Source organism: Xiphophorus hellerii, chromosome 14, assembly GCF_003331165.1.
Source record: "Xiphophorus hellerii strain 12219 chromosome 14, Xiphophorus_hellerii-4.1, whole genome shotgun sequence".
Taxonomy (NCBI): Eukaryota; Metazoa; Chordata; class Actinopteri; order Cyprinodontiformes; family Poeciliidae; genus Xiphophorus; species Xiphophorus hellerii.
This window is the reverse complement of record NC_045685.1, coordinates 23,407,376-23,427,306: the sequence shown is the minus strand read 5'-3', so window position 1 is coordinate 23,427,306 and position 19,931 is coordinate 23,407,376. Positions and strand designations below refer to the sequence as shown.

The 19,931-nt window shown below is 35.4% G+C and overlaps 1 protein-coding gene and 1 long non-coding RNA gene across 2 annotated transcripts; one reads left to right on the top strand and one right to left on the bottom strand.

Annotated features, from left to right (window-relative positions):
* The first annotated feature begins 10,179 nt into the window (after positions 1–10,179).
* LOC116732229 (uncharacterized) lies at positions 10,180–17,896 on the top strand. The gene is made up of 3 exons (XR_004341742.1): positions 10,180–10,191; positions 16,436–16,447; positions 17,450–17,896. It is a non-coding gene; the product is annotated as an uncharacterized LOC116732229 (long non-coding RNA).
* Positions 17,897–18,009: 113 nt separating this feature from the next.
* LOC116733236 (THAP domain-containing protein 6-like) lies at positions 18,010–19,434 on the bottom strand (the record flags this gene model as incomplete). Its single annotated transcript, XM_032584019.1, has 4 exons — positions 19,256–19,434; positions 18,685–18,877; positions 18,441–18,554; positions 18,010–18,228 (listed from the first exon to the last, which is right to left on the bottom strand). Coding segments are annotated over exons 1-4 (606 nt in total), but the record flags the coding sequence as incomplete, so codon positions are not given.
* Between the last annotated feature and the right edge of the window lie 497 nt (positions 19,435–19,931).

The window sequence follows — 19,931 nt, the reverse complement described above, 5'->3', positions numbered from 1 at the left end:
GAGAGGTTTTGTACATTTGTGTTTATTTCTACAGTAATTTTTAATAAATTAAAATATGTGTTGCAGAGAGGATAATTTGAAAACCAGGTGTTAAACATCTTTTTATTGTTCTGATTTTAAGTTTGTCATGTTTTATTTACCTGCAAGAAAACTGTCATAATTAACAGCAATAAAAACTTTCAAACATCCATCTATGTGTAACTAATTTATATAATATGTCTCAGTTAATGACAAAGTTCCTGAAATAAATGGACTTTTCAGATATATTCCAATTTATTAAATGTTTTGTAACTGGAAAACTGTAGAAAAACACAAAGAATTAAATTTATCCTTGACGCAGTGGAAAGCTGAGAACTTAGACGTATGTTGCATGAATCCACTGTTTAACAGCTGATTAGATCATTATAATTCAAAATGTTTAATAAATACAAGACCTAAAAATCACAGGATATCATCTTCAGTGTCGCTGCAGAGCTAAAAGTGAAACATCATGTAAATATTTGCTTACTTGTTGGTAAGAGCAGAGTGATGAGCTGCAGCTGATCTGGAAGAATTAAACTTATTGAACTCCAATATTTAATGTCACAGTTTGACTCACCAAACAAATTACCACTAAAGTTTAAAAATGTCTCTTTGGGGAATTTGTCACAAATAAAATCTGTTAGTAGTAGCTACAACAGTTTTACACCAAGCTAATAAAGTTGTTTTAAATGATTGAATCAGTTTAAACAGATTGTCTAAAATAGTCGCCACTCTGATGATAAATTCACAGAACCTTAAAATCAAAACAAACCTTCTTAGTCAGCATGGAGAAAAATGTTGAGCATATTAAAATGAGCACAAATCCATCATTAAGTTTCCTATAGATTAAAATGACATATAAAACTATATATGATCAACTAAATGCACAGAAAAGTGTCCGTATATAAAAATAAGACTCGGTTTTATCTGAGTCCTTTTCTGCTGAACCTGATCCAGATCTATTCCTTCACATAAGTGAGCACAAAAAGATGGAGTCTGTTTATTATGTGGCTGTTTTTTGCATGTCATGCCCACAGAACAATGACAAATACATTTTCCACAGTCAACCTCCAAATGATGCAAAACATAAACAGGTGGATCTGATAAGACGATTCATGACAACAAGGAGATGAAACAATTTTTTAAAAATGTGACTTGTTTGTCGTTGATCGGCTGTCATTTAGTCTTTGGTTTTAAAGCTGGTCTTCTCAAGGAGCAAATTAATGTTCAAATGCCAAATAAAGTACAGATCCGTTTTACTAAATTCAGCGGTTCGTCCAGCTTCCTGGGCTCCACATGGTTAAAAAAAATAAAAAAATTACAAAAACAGCTACACACTTAATATAACATGAAGTATCACACATTGTGTATTGATTCATAAATGTACAATTATGATAAAATTATTAAACTGTCCTCGTTTAAAAACTTCCTGTTGCCTGGTGGAAAAGTAAAACAACCTTTTAAAGAAGGCCTTGTGTTAAAATTGTGTAATGTGGCTAAATAAAAGTTAATATGTTTATTGTTAAGTTTTTATAACACCACCTGAGGAAGGCCTGTTATTACATGCATCCTTTTAAACATTTATCTTGTAAAAAATGTTAAATTCTGTGTAATTTGGTAAACATCGTCTTGGTTATTTTATCTGAAGCTAAGCCATTTTCTTTCCTAACACAAAGTAATCAGAGTTATTGATATTTTTACATTTGAATTGACTGAGCACATTACAGAATGTGGTCAGATTTGATTGGTCAGCCATCAGATGCCCTTTAGAAACTACTGGATGATGATGATGATTTTACATCCTCAAAGTGAAGCAGCTGCAGTAACTTCTGACTGGTGTGAGAAACCAGAATAACTTTAACAGTAAAATGTAGAGACGTCAGATAAAAGATGAAAGTATATAGTATATTGTCATATTTAAATTCAGTTTTGTTTATATCAGGTACAGTGCCTATAAATAATGCTCACCCTGTTGGATGTTTTACCATTTTATTGCTTTTAGAAATCAATCATGAGGAACAAAATTAGGATTTTTTTTTACAAAAAAACAAACCTTTATGTAGAAGACAAAAAACACATTTCTACAGGTTCAGTTGATAGAAGTAACCACTGGATTAATAATAGCTGAAACTGAACTGTATATTCTTTAGTAATGGAAACATCTGCTTCTGCAAAGCATTTAAAGCTCAGGATGCCAATAAGCCTCCAACTAACAGATGTATGCATTTTTGAAACGCGCATGCTTTTATTTTTTGCAGCCCCACTTCCTGTGTTGCCCCAAACTCTCCAGCTTCCTTAAATCTCCAGCTCACAGCTTGACTTCCTGCTCTGTGGTTGTGTCATCTGAATGCACTTCTTCAGCCTGCAAACATTACATGGCGAGTCTGTTCTTCTTAGCATCTTGTAGAAGCATCAACTATGTCTAAAACTACTGGTTGATTGATTATTGATTCTTACCAGAATTACTGGCGCTGCTAGCTCAGAACTCCACTGGGATTTTCCCATTAATAACCACCAGGCAGCGCATTCAGGCTGAGTATCTCTCACTCCGTTGAAAAGGTAAAACAATTATTTTTTAATATGCAATGGAAGCCGAATTGTGGACAAAGTTCTCATAAATGCATTTAATTGTCATCTGGTGCACTGGTTTTATTTTGTGCGTGTTTTGGCACTTTTTGTATTGATGCTAAAATCGCAATGAAGTTTGGTATGACAGTAAAATGAATTTAACAGAATGTGCTTACATTGTGTTTAAACTTTAATATTGAGCAGTTTCTTTTTTCTCCCTCTGCTTGAGTATTTTTGAAAGACTTGATAATGAGTTATTTTAATTTTGATAATTGATTATTGAGATTTTGAAAGTTTACTTTAAATTTATTGATGTGAAATATGTCAGTGACTTTTTGACTGTACTTAAATTACGGTTGATTTATCATGATTATTTTAGTGTTGGATGTTAAAATTAGTGGAAATGTCATAATTGTATTTAATATTTATAGACCAATATAAAAGTGTAAGAATTCTATATGTGTTGATATTTAATTTCTGTGTTTATATGTACATGATTTAAAGACAGTTTGTTATTTTGTGTCTTGTTCGTTTAAAGGACACTCTTCTGATGCTGCTTTTAACTGCCTACATGTTACACATCTGGTTAAAATATTAGTTGAGCGTTTATTCTGCATGGTTGCTACAACACACTAACTTTCCTTCCCTGCGTAGGAAAAGCAGAGGTAAAACCAGATTGCTGGGCAGACTGGAGAAAGCGCAACCCATCATCACCAAACATTCACCAGATCCTGATACGAACATGGCAACCCAGACCAGATTCCAGATGAATCTCAGTGACAGCACCTCCAGTATGACGATGACGGAAAGCAGCGCTCTCCTCTTTAACTGATCGAACCGCTTCCTGACGCCGCCCTGCCGCCCTGGACCCGGACGAATCAGGACGCAGAGAACGGAAAGGCTGCAGAAGAAGATGACGGTGAAGGAAAGCATCATGAGGGCAAAATCCATGACGACGAAGAAGCTGTCAAACATGACCAAACTCATCCCTGCAAAGGAAAGCAGCCAGTTGCAGACAATTTCAGCGTTTCGAAATCTGGCCCCTCTTTTCTTTCTCAAACTCATGTAAGTGACGGGGTGAACGGTTGCCAGGTAACCCTCCACGGATACCAGGATGTGAGAAATGGCTTGTCCGTACCAGGAGAAGGAAAAAATAAGGCATCCAATGTTGAGAACGGAGAGATGACGGCTGTAGAGGCCGTAGCAGCAGAGGAAACTTCCAACGACAGAAATCAGCACCATGACGACCAGGTTGTAGACGAAGCAGTCAGAGTGATGCGCTGCGGCCGCTGGCGACGTGGAGCGCCGCTGGAGGAGAGCAATTTTAAAAACAAAGATGCACAGAGGGAGAAACAGCAGGAAGTTGATGACCGAGTAGGCGGTAAACACAAAGGAGCTTGGTTTGGACAAAAAGCAATTTATGAAGAAGGGAAGGTTTTTGGAGGAAATGTTGGGATTCAAATTGGAGTCGAAAGATGATGATGAAAAATCCATCGTCACCTGCAAGAAAAGAAACAGCATAACTCTCATTTGCTTTACTCTCATTTGTGAATTCGAAGTTATTAAGAGAGCTTACAGAGATGGGCAAGAAAAAAGCATAACAATCATAATACTGCATGTGCTAGAAATTTGTACTGCAGATTGACACACAACTCTGTAAAATTTAAATAAAGTCAATACAAACTAAAGCTAAAAAAATTTGTGTTTGATGTTAAATTTGTATAGAAATTAAAATGAATGATAAACATATTTTCTTAAAGGAAATAACATAAAATACTCTAAGTTACTGTAAAACAAGATCTTTCCACAATGTATTAATAAGTTTTCATTGTAAAAGCAAAAATACATGCAGTCAAATTCAATAGATTAGAAAATGAGTTCTGATTGTCAGATTAAAATTATTTTTCAAAGTAACTTTTAAGCAGATGCTAAATATATATTTTCATTAGTCACATTTCTGCATTAAGATGTTTTTTTTAATTACTCTGATGTTTTATTCTAATCGTCACAGTTTCATTAGCTGAAAGAAAAAAAATCCTCATTATTGAGCTAAAAGCCTGAAAACATCAGTCTGCATGTTAGTAATCTATATAATATGTTTACTTATGAGCTGAGTTACAAAAATATGGAAAAACATTCATCGATATTCAATTTTTTAAAAATATGCATATTCTGCTATAAAACTTAGTAAATATATCATTACAAACGTCCTCTGGGAGGCACAAATATTTCCTTCTGCTAGTTTTCGGTTGTAGACGTTTGTTTAAACATAATATATGTGCTCTAAGGATTTATATTGCAATTCCTGTGAATGATAATTATTCATGTAAGATATGAAAAATCTTACCCACCCTGTCCGTATTGTTTGACTTCCTGTCTGTTGTGATCCTCAGTATAACTGCTGCAAACTGAGATGAGATCCAAGATTAAGTGGTTTGACACGCGACACTATAATGTTTTTTGGGGAAATTGGTTGGAAGAATTACTTGGATGTATTTGCATGTAAAAAGAATAAACATGCAATACAAATATTTTTTCCTATATGGTTCATTTCTTATTAGGCAAATCTGTGATGACTGTCTGACCAGAAGACGAGGGGAAGATCCGATCAACAAGAAACAATAATGCAAATCTGACTCATCGTCTGCATCCATCAAGATTAAAAATGTTTATACAAAACAGTGACAGTGTATATCCAAAACAAAAAAAGTCGCTGAGCCTTTCGTTCGTTATTGTTCATTTATTCAAATATGATACAGTGTTACTGGGAAAATAAATTAAGAAATTGTAAAGTCACTTCACAAATGTGAAAGAAAAACATATTAAATCTAATAGATGTGCACCAAAAGAAATCAGGGCAAATTGTCTACAGAGACACTAATCTGAATATAAGAGTCAAAATTCAGACATTTTCCCATAGACAGATCGATCAACTTATAAAATCAAATGTTTGATTTGAGCCTTTTGTGATTGATTGGATTATACACTACTCAAAAAAATAAAGGGAACACTTAAACAGATGTTTAACACTTAAAGTGTTCCCTTTATTTTTTTGAGCAGTATATAAGATGAAGTAGTTTATTGTTCGGATCCATCAACGTTTTCTCTGTGAACAGTGAAAAAGAGGAAATTCAAAATATATATTCATTTATTTACTTAGTATCAGTATTATTATTTTTTCTTTATTTCTTTTTCTGCCTCCTTTGGAATGTGTCTGGATGGATGTGTGTGTATGTCGTGTTGCTAGAAGCTGTTGCAGGGACTGGATCTCTGCTGGCTGTTTGTCTTGTGCTTGGACCTGGACGGGGTGGGTTGGGTTCTGGGAGAAATCAGCTTGAACTTCTTCTTCTCTCTATCTATAACTACCAGGTTTTCATTGTACTAATGTTTGATGTACATTAGCAGTGACTGTGCAATCTAAGGTTTGTGGGTTCTACATCAGTTTACTCCCAGTCATATGTCAACGTGCCCATGTGCAAGGCATTGACCCCAAAACAGTGTATGGGTATCACCATGATATTATACTCTATGGATATTATCTGTGTAATATTTGACTTGAACGAGAGACTAAAATTCGCGATGTTCAAACTTTAAGAAGAACTCGAAATCAACGGTTTGAACTGCTGACGCCCGTCACAACAGCAGATGGTCTAAAATAAATAATGTTTGATTTTCGATATGAAATGATCCATATAAAATGAATTAGAAAATGCAAATGTGTCCCAGGATGCAAAACTCTCTTATTGCTGTAACACAGCCAGCAGAGTTTTAAGAAGAAAGCTGTTGGGTCGGGGATCAGTTCGGTTCTGATCCATAAAACAGCAAATCCACAGCAAAGAAAAGAATATAATAACCAAGGTGAGTATTTATTAAGTTGAACTATTTTGTGTGCATTTTTAAATATTTGCTGAAAATAAATAAGTTAGAGATAATATTAAATTATTAGATCCACTTCTTCAAAGATGTTTTTCTTAAGTTTGTTGGCAGAATGTTTTATTAAAAAGAGATAAATTTGAAAAGCATTATGATAAAGTGATGTTATATTGAGGAAGTTGATACTTGGTTGTTTATTTTTTATTTTTTGTGAATTTAAATTGTGGTTGTAACATTCTTCTGAGGGCAGATGCTCCTTTTCGTTCACGATTCTTTTAGTAAATTATTTATATCACTGAGTGAGTAAAATAAAAAATGTAATGAATCTTAAATTAATCTTAATTTTTCTCTGGCCTCCAGTAGAATTGCAGGAAAATGTCTTCGTTCCTCAGTGAGAACTTTGCGGACCCCAACGTCTCCACCGTCTCCACCCCGATCCTGTTCCTGATGCACTGCCTCCGGTCCGAACCCAGTTCCATCGTTAACGCCACATTCAGCCTCACCCGGATATCTCTCCATCTTCCTCTCTGCGTCGTCATCCTCCGCCTCGGCCTTCGCCGGTGGAAGCAGAAGCGCTCCACAGCCGCCGCTGCACCCATGAGCCACTCTGACTTTTTCGCCTACCTGGCGGCCATCATCGAGCTGATCGACGTGTTGGGATTCATCCTCTCTTTTATCGGTATCCATAGCGACGACTCCAACATATTTTTCTCTGGGATTATTCTGAGTTCTTTTGTCTGGTTTGGGGAGATGAATGTTAACGTGCTGACCTGTGTGGAGCGCTACCTGGCTGTAGTTCATCCCATCGCCTATCTGAAGCTCCGGAGTGAAAAAGGAATCAGAATCAGAAACGTGACTTGCTGCTGTTTCTGGCTGTCCAGCTTCTTTGGAATTGGATTGGTGATGTCAGCAGGCGTCGAAGCATTTTATACTTTCTTCCTTCTCACTCTGTCTCTGGTGACTGTGTCTTTCTGCAGTCTTTCTGTGCTCTGCATCCTGATTCGACCAGGTCCAGGTGAACAGGGTAAAAGTAAGCATCAGATCGAGCCATCGAAGAAGAGAGCGTTCTTCACTATTGTGGCCATAACGCTGGTTCTGTGGCTCAGGTTTGCTTATAATGTTGTTTGGGTTGTCATTTATTTAGGTGCAGATGCCAGTAACTGCTTTGTGATTGTGTGTAATGTCTTGTTCAACATGCCCAGCAGTCTGGTGTTACCTCTGCTGTTTCTACAAAGATCGGGAAAACTGAAGTGCTGCAGAGTGTGAGGGTTTATGAAGAACTACACTGCAGAAACACAACGTCTTATCAAGTATTTTAGTTCAGTTTCTAGTGCAAATGTCTTAGTACACAAGAAATAAGACAAAACTATCTTACAAGTAACATTTCAGTAAGAAATAGGAGCTTTTTTAAGGAAATAATTCGTAGTTCCACTGGCAGATTATTTCACTTATAACAAGGAGAAAATGTCTTATTGTAAACGAGTTGATCTGCCGGTGAAACTAGTAATTTTTCAGCAATATAAGGGAATTATTGGCTTGAAACAAGCTGCTACATCTTGCTGAAAAATTAATTGTTGATGAATTTTGTCTTATTTTAAGTGTTCGAAGATATTTGCACAAGAAACTAGACCAAATATTAGTGTTACAATTTTATATTTTTTTCATTTTAACACATTATTCAGGTTTTCCTTTTGGGTCAAAACTATATCTGCGCAATCGGAGAGTCTGTTTTTTAGAGTGCGTTGGGTTAAATCATAGCTAACACAGATATTAGTCTGTCCGCATTCACATTTTATACATGTAGTTTAACTATGCTAAGTGCTAAAAATGATGGATATAAAATTAATCCTATGTAACGTTCCTCTTTTTCATTCTAAACATTTTAATATTTCATGTCTGTTTCGCTCTGATGACTCAAAATCTGCTGTTCTTTTTGTTGTTGGTTGTTTTTAGAGATTTTTTCCCCCCAGTTTTAAGTTTAGGATGTAACTTAAATTAAAGACAAATTCTGTACTTTTCAAATATGAGAATGTTTAGACACAAGTAAAGGACTAACGAAATAAACGGTTTGTGTTTGAATGGTCACTGTCCAACTGAAGGTTTGAAGGTTAAACATCAGTTTACGCTCCTGCCAAGTGTCAATGTGCCACTGAGCAAGGCGTCCAACTCCAAAAGTTCCCTGAATGTATCACGAGCAACTGGGTTTCCATTTTTATCCGGATCTGATCGAACACCGACTCTAACCAAAGCTGGACAAACGTCTGGCTTCCACTAGTCACCTGCTTTCTCTAAACTGATAAACAATATGAATAAAAGCATTGATTCAGACTCGCCTCCATCTGATGTTTAGTTGTGCTTATATATTTTGCTGTATCAAGTATTTTTCTGACAGAATAAGCATAAAAATGTGTAATACTCTCAATTGAACACTTATGAAATCTAAACCCTTCATGCAAAACGTATCGTTCTGTGAGATTTCCCTGTAAATTTGGTTATGATCCCTAAACTGAAACCAGCAGTCAGTCATGCAGGAACGGCTTGTAAACGAGAGCAGGATGAAAACTGACCCTATAAAAACAATAAGTAGAAATTTAATATTTATCACAGAAACCTGAGCTCAGTGGAAAGCATGTTTAACATCTGCTTAGTGGTTTTTCTTTTCTTTTTTTTAATTTTAATCCGACAAACCAGCCTCATTGGAATACATGTTCTAATTTAATAAATGACAGTAAATAAATTTCAGTATTTTTCTCCAAATATAGCTGTAATATTACCTTCATCCCAGTATATTATCTGATTTAAACTCGTCTTTATGAAGATTTTGTGGTTATTACATTAATAACAACGTATAAAATGGTTCCGATCGTGTTCTGAATCTAATTAAAGGACGAAATATGACGCTTTACGGAGTAACTATGAACTCACCCTCAGTCAGTGTTTTGTTTGTTAAGAGACATAATAATTGCAATATTTGCTTAAAGAAATGACCCATAAAGAACAGACACAATACAAATGAGTTTTTTACATGCAAAGCACCTGAACTCTTCTCCGCGTCGCATTGGGATGAGCTTTAATGTTTTACAGAAACTGTAAAACATTAATTCAGTTTTACAGAAACTGTAAAACATTAATTCAGTTTTACAGAAACTGTAAAACATTAAAGCAAACAGTTTCTGGCCGTGAAGCTGAGACGTCAGGAAGAAAGAGAGGAGAAATAAATGACAGGTAAAGTTGATTCTTTTTAAAATCACTATTAAAAAAAAAGGTTTAAATATCCTGATGTCAACTTTGAAAAAGAAATAAACATAATTTGAAAAAAGTTTCTTTTGTCTATTGAAATAACTGAAATAATATATGCTAATTAACAAACTTAAAATATTTATTTTCTTTCTACTAAAATAAATTAACAATAATGTGAATTAGTTCTTTATTTAAGCCAATGTTTTCCTCTTCATTCCTCTTTTCATTCTTTGTATTTGTCATCAGAAAAAATGTAAGTGGAAATAATAAATTTCTGTTTTACCTTTTGCTTGTTTTTTAAATTTTTATTATTATTCAAGCACAGTTTCATGCAGCTCATGATACATACATTTAACTGGCTGAACATTTTTTTAGTGCAACCAAATGAATTTTCTGAGGTTTGAAGGACATGAAGTATTCCTGAAACATGATTTTATAACATTTGTAAATATTTAAGATCATAAATAAAGTCTATATGTTCATAGGCCAGTATTAACATTCAGACAATATTTTACAATTAATTTATATGTTATATAAGAATTATGTCAAATTTAAACTCCATCTAAAATATTTGAAGTCAAATGAATCCGATACAGTTAAGTCAACTTAATTGAAGTTGAAGCAATTGCTGTTGAGTGTCTTGAACTTGGCAGTAAAAGTTGATGCAACTTAACTGAGTCAAAGCAACATGGAAATTATTTTTTTTAGTGTGGTTGGACATATTATATCCCAGCAAACAAACTGCAGAAACAAAAACACCTTAACAAATATTTCAGGTCAAGTTTCTAATGCAAATGTCTCTGTACAATTTAAATAAGACAAAATTCACTTACAAGTAACTTTTTAGCAAGAGACAGAGGCTTGTTTTAAGAAAATAATCCATTATTATTGATGAAAATGTACTTGTTCTACTGGCAGATTATTTAACTTATAACAAGACATTTTCCCATTTTATTAGTTAATTTATCTGCCAATGAAACATTTTCATCAATATTAAGGAATTATTTACTTAAAACAAGCCTCCATATGTTGCTGAAAAGTTCCTTTTAATTAATTTTGTCTTATTTCAAGTGTATTTGCATTAGAAAACAGACAAAAAATTAGTAGTTAAGATTTTATGTTTTTGCAGTGATCTTACCAAATGAAATGTTTTGTTCAATAATGAAACATGTAAGAACATAAATCAGCGCTTGTTAAGGCCCGTTCACGTTGCTTGTATTGAACAATAAAAAGGGTTAAAACTATATTTAGGTGTTTTTGTTTTTGACATCAGGGATGTCAGTGAACAGCAGCCTTCATCACTCCACCACGTCCTCATCCTCCAGCTCCTCTCTGCTGTTCTGCAGCCACTGCCTCAAGTCCAAACCAAGCTGCTTCATTTACACCACCTATTCAGATCTTCATCCTCTCTGCACCTTCGTCCTCCAACATGGCCTCCATCAGTGGAATCAGAAGTGCGCCGCCTCACACTCTGACTACTTCACCTACCATGTGGTTGTCATGAAGCTGGTTGATGTCATTTCCTGTCCTCTCTGGATCTACGGTGATCATCCCAGGATTTTGATCGGTGGGATCATTTTGTCATTTTTTTGTTAAAAACGGGGAGATATTGTTTCACATTCTGACTTGTGTGGAGCGCTACCTGGCTGTCGTTCATCCAGTCCCCTACCTGAGACTGAAAAACAAGCGAGGGGTCAGGATTCAGGCCGTCTCCACCGGCTGCGTTTGGATGCTTCGCTTCGTAGGGATTGGCTGGATCACTGAGGACGTTTCAGACATCATGATTTTTGCATGTCGCTAATTTTGCCATCAGCTGTCTGCTTCTGCAACGTTGCTGTTCTCTGCGCTCTGACCCGTCCAGGTCCAGAGAACCAACGGGAGAGGACCGACCCGTCAAAACTGAGGGCGTTCCTCACCATCCTGGCGGTGTTGATCGTCCTGTTGCTAAGATTCGTGTGGGACCTCATTTGGCTTGAACTGTATTTTAAAAGTGAGAGCAGTGACTGAATAATCATAATGTTTAATTCGTTGTCTGCTGACCCCAGCAGTCTGTGCTGGATCTCCACAGGGCAGGAAGCTGCAAGCCGACATGTTTTCTGAAGAAACGATACCCTTTTGGATAAATTAAATATGGTGACTGTAAAGACAACGTTCAAATACTTCAGAGAAACATATTTATGGGAAACATATTTTTCTTTATTCTTTTTTAGTTTTCAATAGCTGTTAAGAAAATAAAAGACAAAATAAAGATGTGCGACACCCCCCTCTTATTCTGCCCATGTCAAAAACACTCACTGATGATGACAAAGCTTAAATTAATAAATCATTTTTGGATGAATGCTGATGAAAGAGCTTTATTATGAAAATATGGAAAATTTGCCTTCAAAAATGAGCCGCAGAACAAGAGAGACAGGCGGCACAGAGGACTTCCCTCAATTAAATTCACATCACTCGTTGTCTAAACTGCTTTCAATTTGAATCAGATCATTTACATTTTTTAAAACTTTCAAATTATTAATATTATTTTCCCATTAAACACATTTCATTCTGATTTAGTCATCTATTTGTTAAGAAAACCAAAAACTGCAGCAGAACAATTTAGCATTAGATTCAATCTTTTGACAGCATCCAACTATAAAACACATTTTTCATTTACTTTTTTTTCCCTTTTGAATTTGCATGAAGATTATTTTTTTAAATCATGTTATCTCTCTGACAGCCTTCAGCCAAATACAAGATGTTTTTGGATGATTTTGCTATAAAATTTAATAGGTAAGTAAATGTTCACATTATTGCCATCTACTGGATCAACATTGGTATTACACAAAGCTTCTTTATGTTACACTTTTATTTTAAATATAAAACTGATGGCCTAATAATTACACTCATATTAACAAACTATTAATCTGCAGAAAAAGCAAAACTTTTAACATAAGGAACATTCTGTTTTGTCGTTCAGCTTGTGGATTTCTGACTGAAAGTCATTTTCTTTAGTTTAGGAGAAAAATAAATTCAAACTAATGCAAATGTGATTTTAAAATACATTTTTTTTGCTGCCACAAAGACAAACAACATTTTAATATAAAGATGTTACATAACAATATGCCTTAAGTGATGGCTGAACAAATACATTTTGGGAATGTCATTAATAATGACTGATATGATTTTGATTTGAATAAAAATATAATATATATATTTGACTTTTTACGCTATTTTGAATATACACGGCTTTTGATTTGAATCTTGTCAAACACAATAATCATAATCATCATTATTCTCATTTATAAAAATATTAATCATGGATAAACTCATTTATGTTTGTGTAGGTTGTAGTTTTACCTTCCAAACACACACACACGCACACACACACACGCCCATGCACACCCCGACACACACGCCCATGCACACCCCGACACACACACGCTCGCGCTCTGAGATAAAGAGAAACGTTCCCAGTGCAGACACACAGTTTTGACACCACCGATCAGGTAAGTGAAATAATAATTGTGTTAGATTATTTGAGTTGAGTTTTTGTTGTATTGCCAAGGCAGCTACAGGGAATGAAACCAAGTTTTTAAGTTTTACTTTGATTTGAATTTTACTGTGAAAATTATATAAAAACTTTCCTATTAATCTTTATATTCATACATTATAAACAGTCATGTAAGAAATGTTCTGTGTCTAATAAAGTCACTTTACTAATTGACTGAAATCTGGTCAATCAGTAGTGAAAACATGTTAATAAGTTTAAAATATTAATATAACTTATACAGACATAACAGTGATTGAGTTGTTGAGAGATATTTATTTAAGTCATTGTCAGTAAAAAGGGTAGTAGCAAATTAAAAGATTAATATTTTAGATTTTGGAATACAGAGTGCATTTTGAAGTGTGCAGTAATATTTTACCTATTTGAAGTAACATCAGCTGATAAAAACTAAATTTAAAGTAAACAAGTTAACAAATTTAATTTCTTTCCCCAGCAGAGATGAACCATTATTTGTATGTAAACTATACAATTAATTTATAAATTGTTTTTTCATCTGCAACAACATTTAGGTTGTATAATTCAATGTTATTCTGAATATATAAATAGATTAATCACACTAGTTTGGTGCTCTTGGGCGCCCCCTGGTGGAGTGGAGGCCCTGAGCAGCCACTTAATTCGCATTTGCCTTTAAAAATGCACAATATTTGTCTGTTAGTCCTAGAAATGTTTCATTTTTCATTCAAATATGTTTGAATCAAAACAGATACATAGAAATAAAGAGCAGAGAGAGAAATCAGACACTGAATTGCTCTGCTTGTTACCAGCCTTCCTTGATTCACTAAATCTAACAGTTTTCCTCCATTTTTTGGTTTTCCATCGATGTTTCCACATCCGTTCCTGCAGGCATGTCGACAAACTCTTCCACCTTCTCCAACACCTCGTCGCATCTCCCTCTCTTCTCCATGTTTGATCGGCTGCATTTCTGCTGGAGCACCAGCATCGGTACTGTAGACATCACCGTCCTCGCCGTCTTCAACAACCTCTTCCTCCTCCCTCTCTGCCTGGCCGTTCTGTGCGTGGCTCTGAAGCGATGGCGGCGGCCGTCCAAAGGAATCCCGCTGAGCCACTCTGACGCCTTCACCTACCACATAGTCATCCTGGAGCTGATGAACGTCCTGGGATTCACCCTCTGCTGTCTGGGCATCCACACCAACAGCATTTTCATGGAGGGAATCGGCATCTACCTCTTCGCTAACGTCTTCTCTGGACAGATGATGTTTCACATCCTGACCTGCTTGGAGCGGTATCTGGCTGTCGTTCACCCCGTCACCTATCTCTCCCTGAAGAGCGCGAAAGGCATCAGGATGAGAAATTTCACCCTCGCTGGTGTTTGGGTGATGTGTCTCGCTGGGATGGGCTACCTGTCGCTACCAGATCAAAGGATTCTCAATATTCTTTCATTTTGTATGGTACCGACTGCACTGGCGATCATGTCCTTCTGCAGCGTCTCGGTTCTTTGTGCTCTGATTCGTCCTGGACCCGGCAGAAGAGGTGTCAGCATGCAGCAGGTCGACCCGTCCAAACGGAGGGCCTTCCACACCATCATGGCTATACTGTCAGTGCTGCTGGTGCGATTTGGAGGTTACATTTGTGTGAATGCGCTGTATGATCCACAGGATATGAAACATGGTAACAGCTGTAGCGTCTGGCTGTCTGAGTTCTGGTTCAGCATGCCCAGCAGCTTCCTTCTGCCGCTGCTGTTTCTCCACAGAGCAAGAAAAAACTTAGACCGAAAGTGAATACACACCAGGATCAAATCAGATTCTGTGCACCTAAAACCTGATTTGGTAATAAATAAACATTTCAGTAGATATGGGTTTGTGAAATGTGACACATCTGTAAATCAAACTGTGGATTTGACCCCAGCACTCACTGAAAAAAAACACAATACCTTACCAAGTATTTTTGCTCTAGTTTTCAGTGTAAATATCTTATTATTTAAAATAAGACAACACTTACAAGTGACTTTTCAGCAAGATATAGAAGCTTGTTTTATGTCTGTCCTTTCTTATTATTGATTAAAAAGTATTAGTTCCACTGACAGATTATTTTACTTATTACAATAATTTCTTCCCATATTATGACTGAATCAATCTGACAGTGGAACTAGAACTTTTTCATCAATATTAAGCAATTACTGACTGAAAACAAGCTTTTATTTATTGCTGAAAAATTACTTGTAAGTTATTTCAAGTGTGGTTAGATATTTGCCCTGGAAACTAGACAAAAAAAAATACTTGGTAAGATTTTGTGTTTTGCAGAGAAAAAAACAACAAAATGTCAATTTCCCATTGAGTTATAAACATCAATTGTTACCTTTGAAGGAGTGCAAACATAAAAAACTGAAATCAGTTCAGCAATGACATTTGAGAGTTTGACTTTTCATATTTCATTTGTGTGCCTTATTATTCAAATCACTGATTCCAAACCTCTACTTGCATATCAAATCTAGATTTCCCTTAAAAATTCATTATAATTTTTGAGTATCTTTATTTTATCATGTATCCATAATCTTGTGTTTTTTGTCTTTATGTTAGACAGGTAGCTCTTCAGACAAATTTAGACAAAAAAATCAATGAAAACAGACTGGTCATCTAAGCAGTGCACAACTTTTAAGATTAAAACATTTTTTTTATGAAAATACTTCAGTCACCTCAGTTTTGTGTACACAGAGCATTGTAGTACTTCTAAGATGTAAAATTTTAAAAATATTTTAGTAGTTTTGCATCAAACTTCAAACTTTTCTCTGACAAGCAATGAAAACCTAAATATCTGGTCAAAAAGCAACATGTGTGATATTTTTATGGATTTCTCTACTGCATCTTAGGATCTTCAATGTTTACAACAGAATCATTCACAGTAAAAATATCAGAAAATAAGTGAAGCGTCTGCAAATGTTATTTCAATATTTAATTTCTTCATTTTCTGTACGCCAAGATCTGAGCAAAAAGTGAATTTGGGAATCACAATGTTATTTTCAATGAAGTGTGTCAACACTAAATTAGGCCTTTTTTCCATAGAAGTACCTTCTAGATATTTGATTAAGTACCCAAATGTGTAACTATAAATAATCGTATGATTTTTATTTCCAGAAGTCATTTTAATATCAGCTCGATTCACAAAATTAAAAATAAATCTTTTATAAAATGTCAGTGAAATAAGCAGAAATGATGTAAATAACAGGTTTGGCCTGACGTCTTTAGAAGGATTACTCAAGAGTCGATTATATGACTCAATAGGAAAATCATATTTTAGAGAGATCAATCAATCTATCTATGCAGAATACTGTATATTCAGTCATATTTACATGAGCCAAATATTGACCAAAGTATTTGCCAAGTGGCCTTGTGATGCTGGTAGTTTGACAGCAGGTTTATAAAGTGCTAATTGTGTCCATTAAAATAACAAATAAACGCAGGTGTTCTGCTGATTTACATGAGCATCTCCTCCATTTCACAGCTTATTTGAATCCAATAAAACATCCGTCATATTTAGAAGAAAATGAGCAGGAAATGGACAGGACCCAGAATAAATTGCTTCACAATTCAGGTGGAGGTGGAACAGCTCAGACGCAGAACAGTGAGTACAATTATTATAATAATAACAATTATAATAATACTTATAATGACATAACATCGATCACTTAACACAGGTAATAGTTTTGCATTTCATTTTTCACTATGATCAAACAAAAACGGAACATTAGGTGTAAACATGTAAGGTTTTTTTTTAAAGAAACATTTAATGCTGAAGTAAAACTGTTTTTATTGTCTGTTTTTTGTTTTAACTTTTAACAGTTTCTCATTCATCCCTTTTCACATTTTTAACGTGATGCATCAATACTGCAGTGAAATTATTCGCATGAAAACATCTGCAATATTAAAATGTAAACAAACTTGATTAAAATCAGTCTTACATGAATAAACAAGTTTTAGAATTAAATCCACTTTTGTTTGTATTATACACATATACAGTACTTAGCCATATTATCTATTTTATCAACAGATATGTATAACTAACCTTAGATATTCACTAACTTGGCTAGGATTTTAGGAAAATGTAGACGGGCTCTGGTGAATTATTTTTAAAATATGAAAGTTTTGCTTGTTCATTTTCCTGTTGGTGTTATATTTGTATGTTGACGTCATTGTGGCGCGCGGCGCGGCTCGCCGTCTCGTCCCGGCATATGACGTTCAGCTCCATAGACATAATATATGGATAGACGCCTCATGGGCCGCTCTCGCCTATTGGAGCTGACGAGATTTAGGGCGGCCATCTTGGAGCGGTATACCACTCCACTCAGCCTTATATATTTGGCAGGCACAATAAAGGATCAGCGCATTTAATAGATCATAACACGCTGAATAGTAATCACATTGTCACATAATTAAATTTTAGGCATACAGCTATTAAAATTGCATGTATAGGAACGTATAGTTTAACATATTTAAATAATTTTGGTGGAATACAATGTTTTAAAGTATGACATGTTTTGCAAGATACAACCAAAGATGCAATTTATTCACACACATTATGTATATATTCCGATAATCTCATATATACACACATACACACATGCATACTTATCTGTTGTGACAGTATTTACATATTCATTACATTTTTACACAATCTAATAGCCTTATACATACACACATATATATATATATATATATATATATATATATATATATATATATATATATATATATATATATATACGTATATATATATATACGTATATATATATACGTATAATGCACAAATGCAGAGTAGAATTCAAGCCGTTCTTTGAGTTCTTCAGTAATGAGATTTTTTTCACTCAATTCCCCCAAAAGTGACTTTGCTGTGGTCTTTGCCCTCTTCTCTCTGGCCATGGTGTTTTTCTTGTCCCGCTCCAGATATTCCACTCTTGCCAACGCTCTCTTATGTTTTGCAGTGACAGCGGTAAGAGAAGCTGGCAAAGCATAGCAATGATCCTAAAGACAGAGAGATGGACATCACCCATCACTTAGACATCACTATGGCACACTTTCTTTCAGACGACAGCAGCACTGTGTGTGTCTTCAACTATGTTGGTTTTATTTGTTTTATTTGTGAGAACATTCAACATGAGGGTTAGAAAATAATTTAGATTTTAATATGATCTTGACCATTATGATATGATATTTACAATAGAAAAAATACTCACATCATTAGACTGAGGTTGCAGGTCTGAACTACAAGTTTCTGGGTCATCTTGAGAGGCCACATACTCACTACTTTGGGCTTTTGTGGAGGTTATTGTAGTTCTGTAGTTTTCAACCTTAAATGTAAAAACCTTATGAATATGGACTTCACAGTATATACTACCTGTACATAAACACACATATATCCCTTAAGGCTAACATTATGCACATTTATGAATGCTAATGAACTTTTAATAATGCACCTACTCTTTGAAGGTGAACTGGGAAGCTGAAAATTGATGGTATCACATCAGCTCTCAGTCTGACAATCTGACCTGTTTTGTCAAAATCCTCCGTTTTGAAATGCTCACTGCATAGTACAGATGAATCACTTGCAGTGAATCCATCCCTCCTCAAAGCTATTTCCCACCTCTTCCTCCTCTCTTTATCTTTTGGAAACCTTTAAAACAAAAACGTGATATCTGGGAGTGTGTACACAAAAACATTGTCCGAATGAGGTCCATGTTATTTGCAACGGTTGAAACTAAGGAGCCTTGTTGCCTGCTTAAGCTGAGCATTCAGAAAAACGTTACACTCACTATTTTTGATCTTCATATTTTAAAGAACATAAAACTCCAAATTTGATTAAAATTTGTTGATAATGATAATTAAACAAAGCTACTGAAATTGTGAGTAGGCCTGTTTGAAACATATTCCTGTCATCAAATCTCCGGCTGAAGACCGATAGCTAACATTTGCTGTCATTTCGCTGGTGGGCATAAATACAGTACAGTAATATTACATTCACAACATACTAACAATAATATGTCATTCTTACTTGTGAAAAGTTATCCCCCGGTCCCTGACATCAACAGTTCGTAGATTTAAACACGAATAAGCCGAGCAGAACTGAGGCATCTTCTGTTGTTTTGGTTCAGCAAAGTACGAGGGTATACCGCTCTAAGATGGCCGCCGTATTTCCTGCGCCGGAGCGGCCAATGCGGCGTCTACCCTTATATTATGTCTATGCATGCGTGTATCTGCATCACTGTGGCATGCTACGGGTAGTAATAATGTTCAAAAATGTTCTGCAACTCACCCTGAGAAACCTTCCACCAATATCTTCAAGTTTTCTTGTTAGTGACCCTGTTTAAAGCCACATATCCAGTATTATTTTTAAACAACATCCTTCGGTAAGCTAGCTGTGGCGTTGCACGTTGAGCTGACGTCACGGCAAATTAACGGTCGTTTACATGCAGTACCTCGCGGACCACTAGGGGGTGCCCGCGGACCACCACGGTTTGAGAAAGACTGCTATAGCTATTCTAACCTTTAAAGTTGGTTTGTGATGTGCAAAGTTGAGCGTCTAAATACTTTATGAGAGCCAATATCATGGCATGTTTTTCACAAAGCCTCTTCTGTCTGTCTGTTGTTGTTTTCAGTAGAAATGTCGATCAACTGCTCTTCCTCCATCAACGCGTCTCTCACAGCCGACGACCAAGCCAGCGTGAATG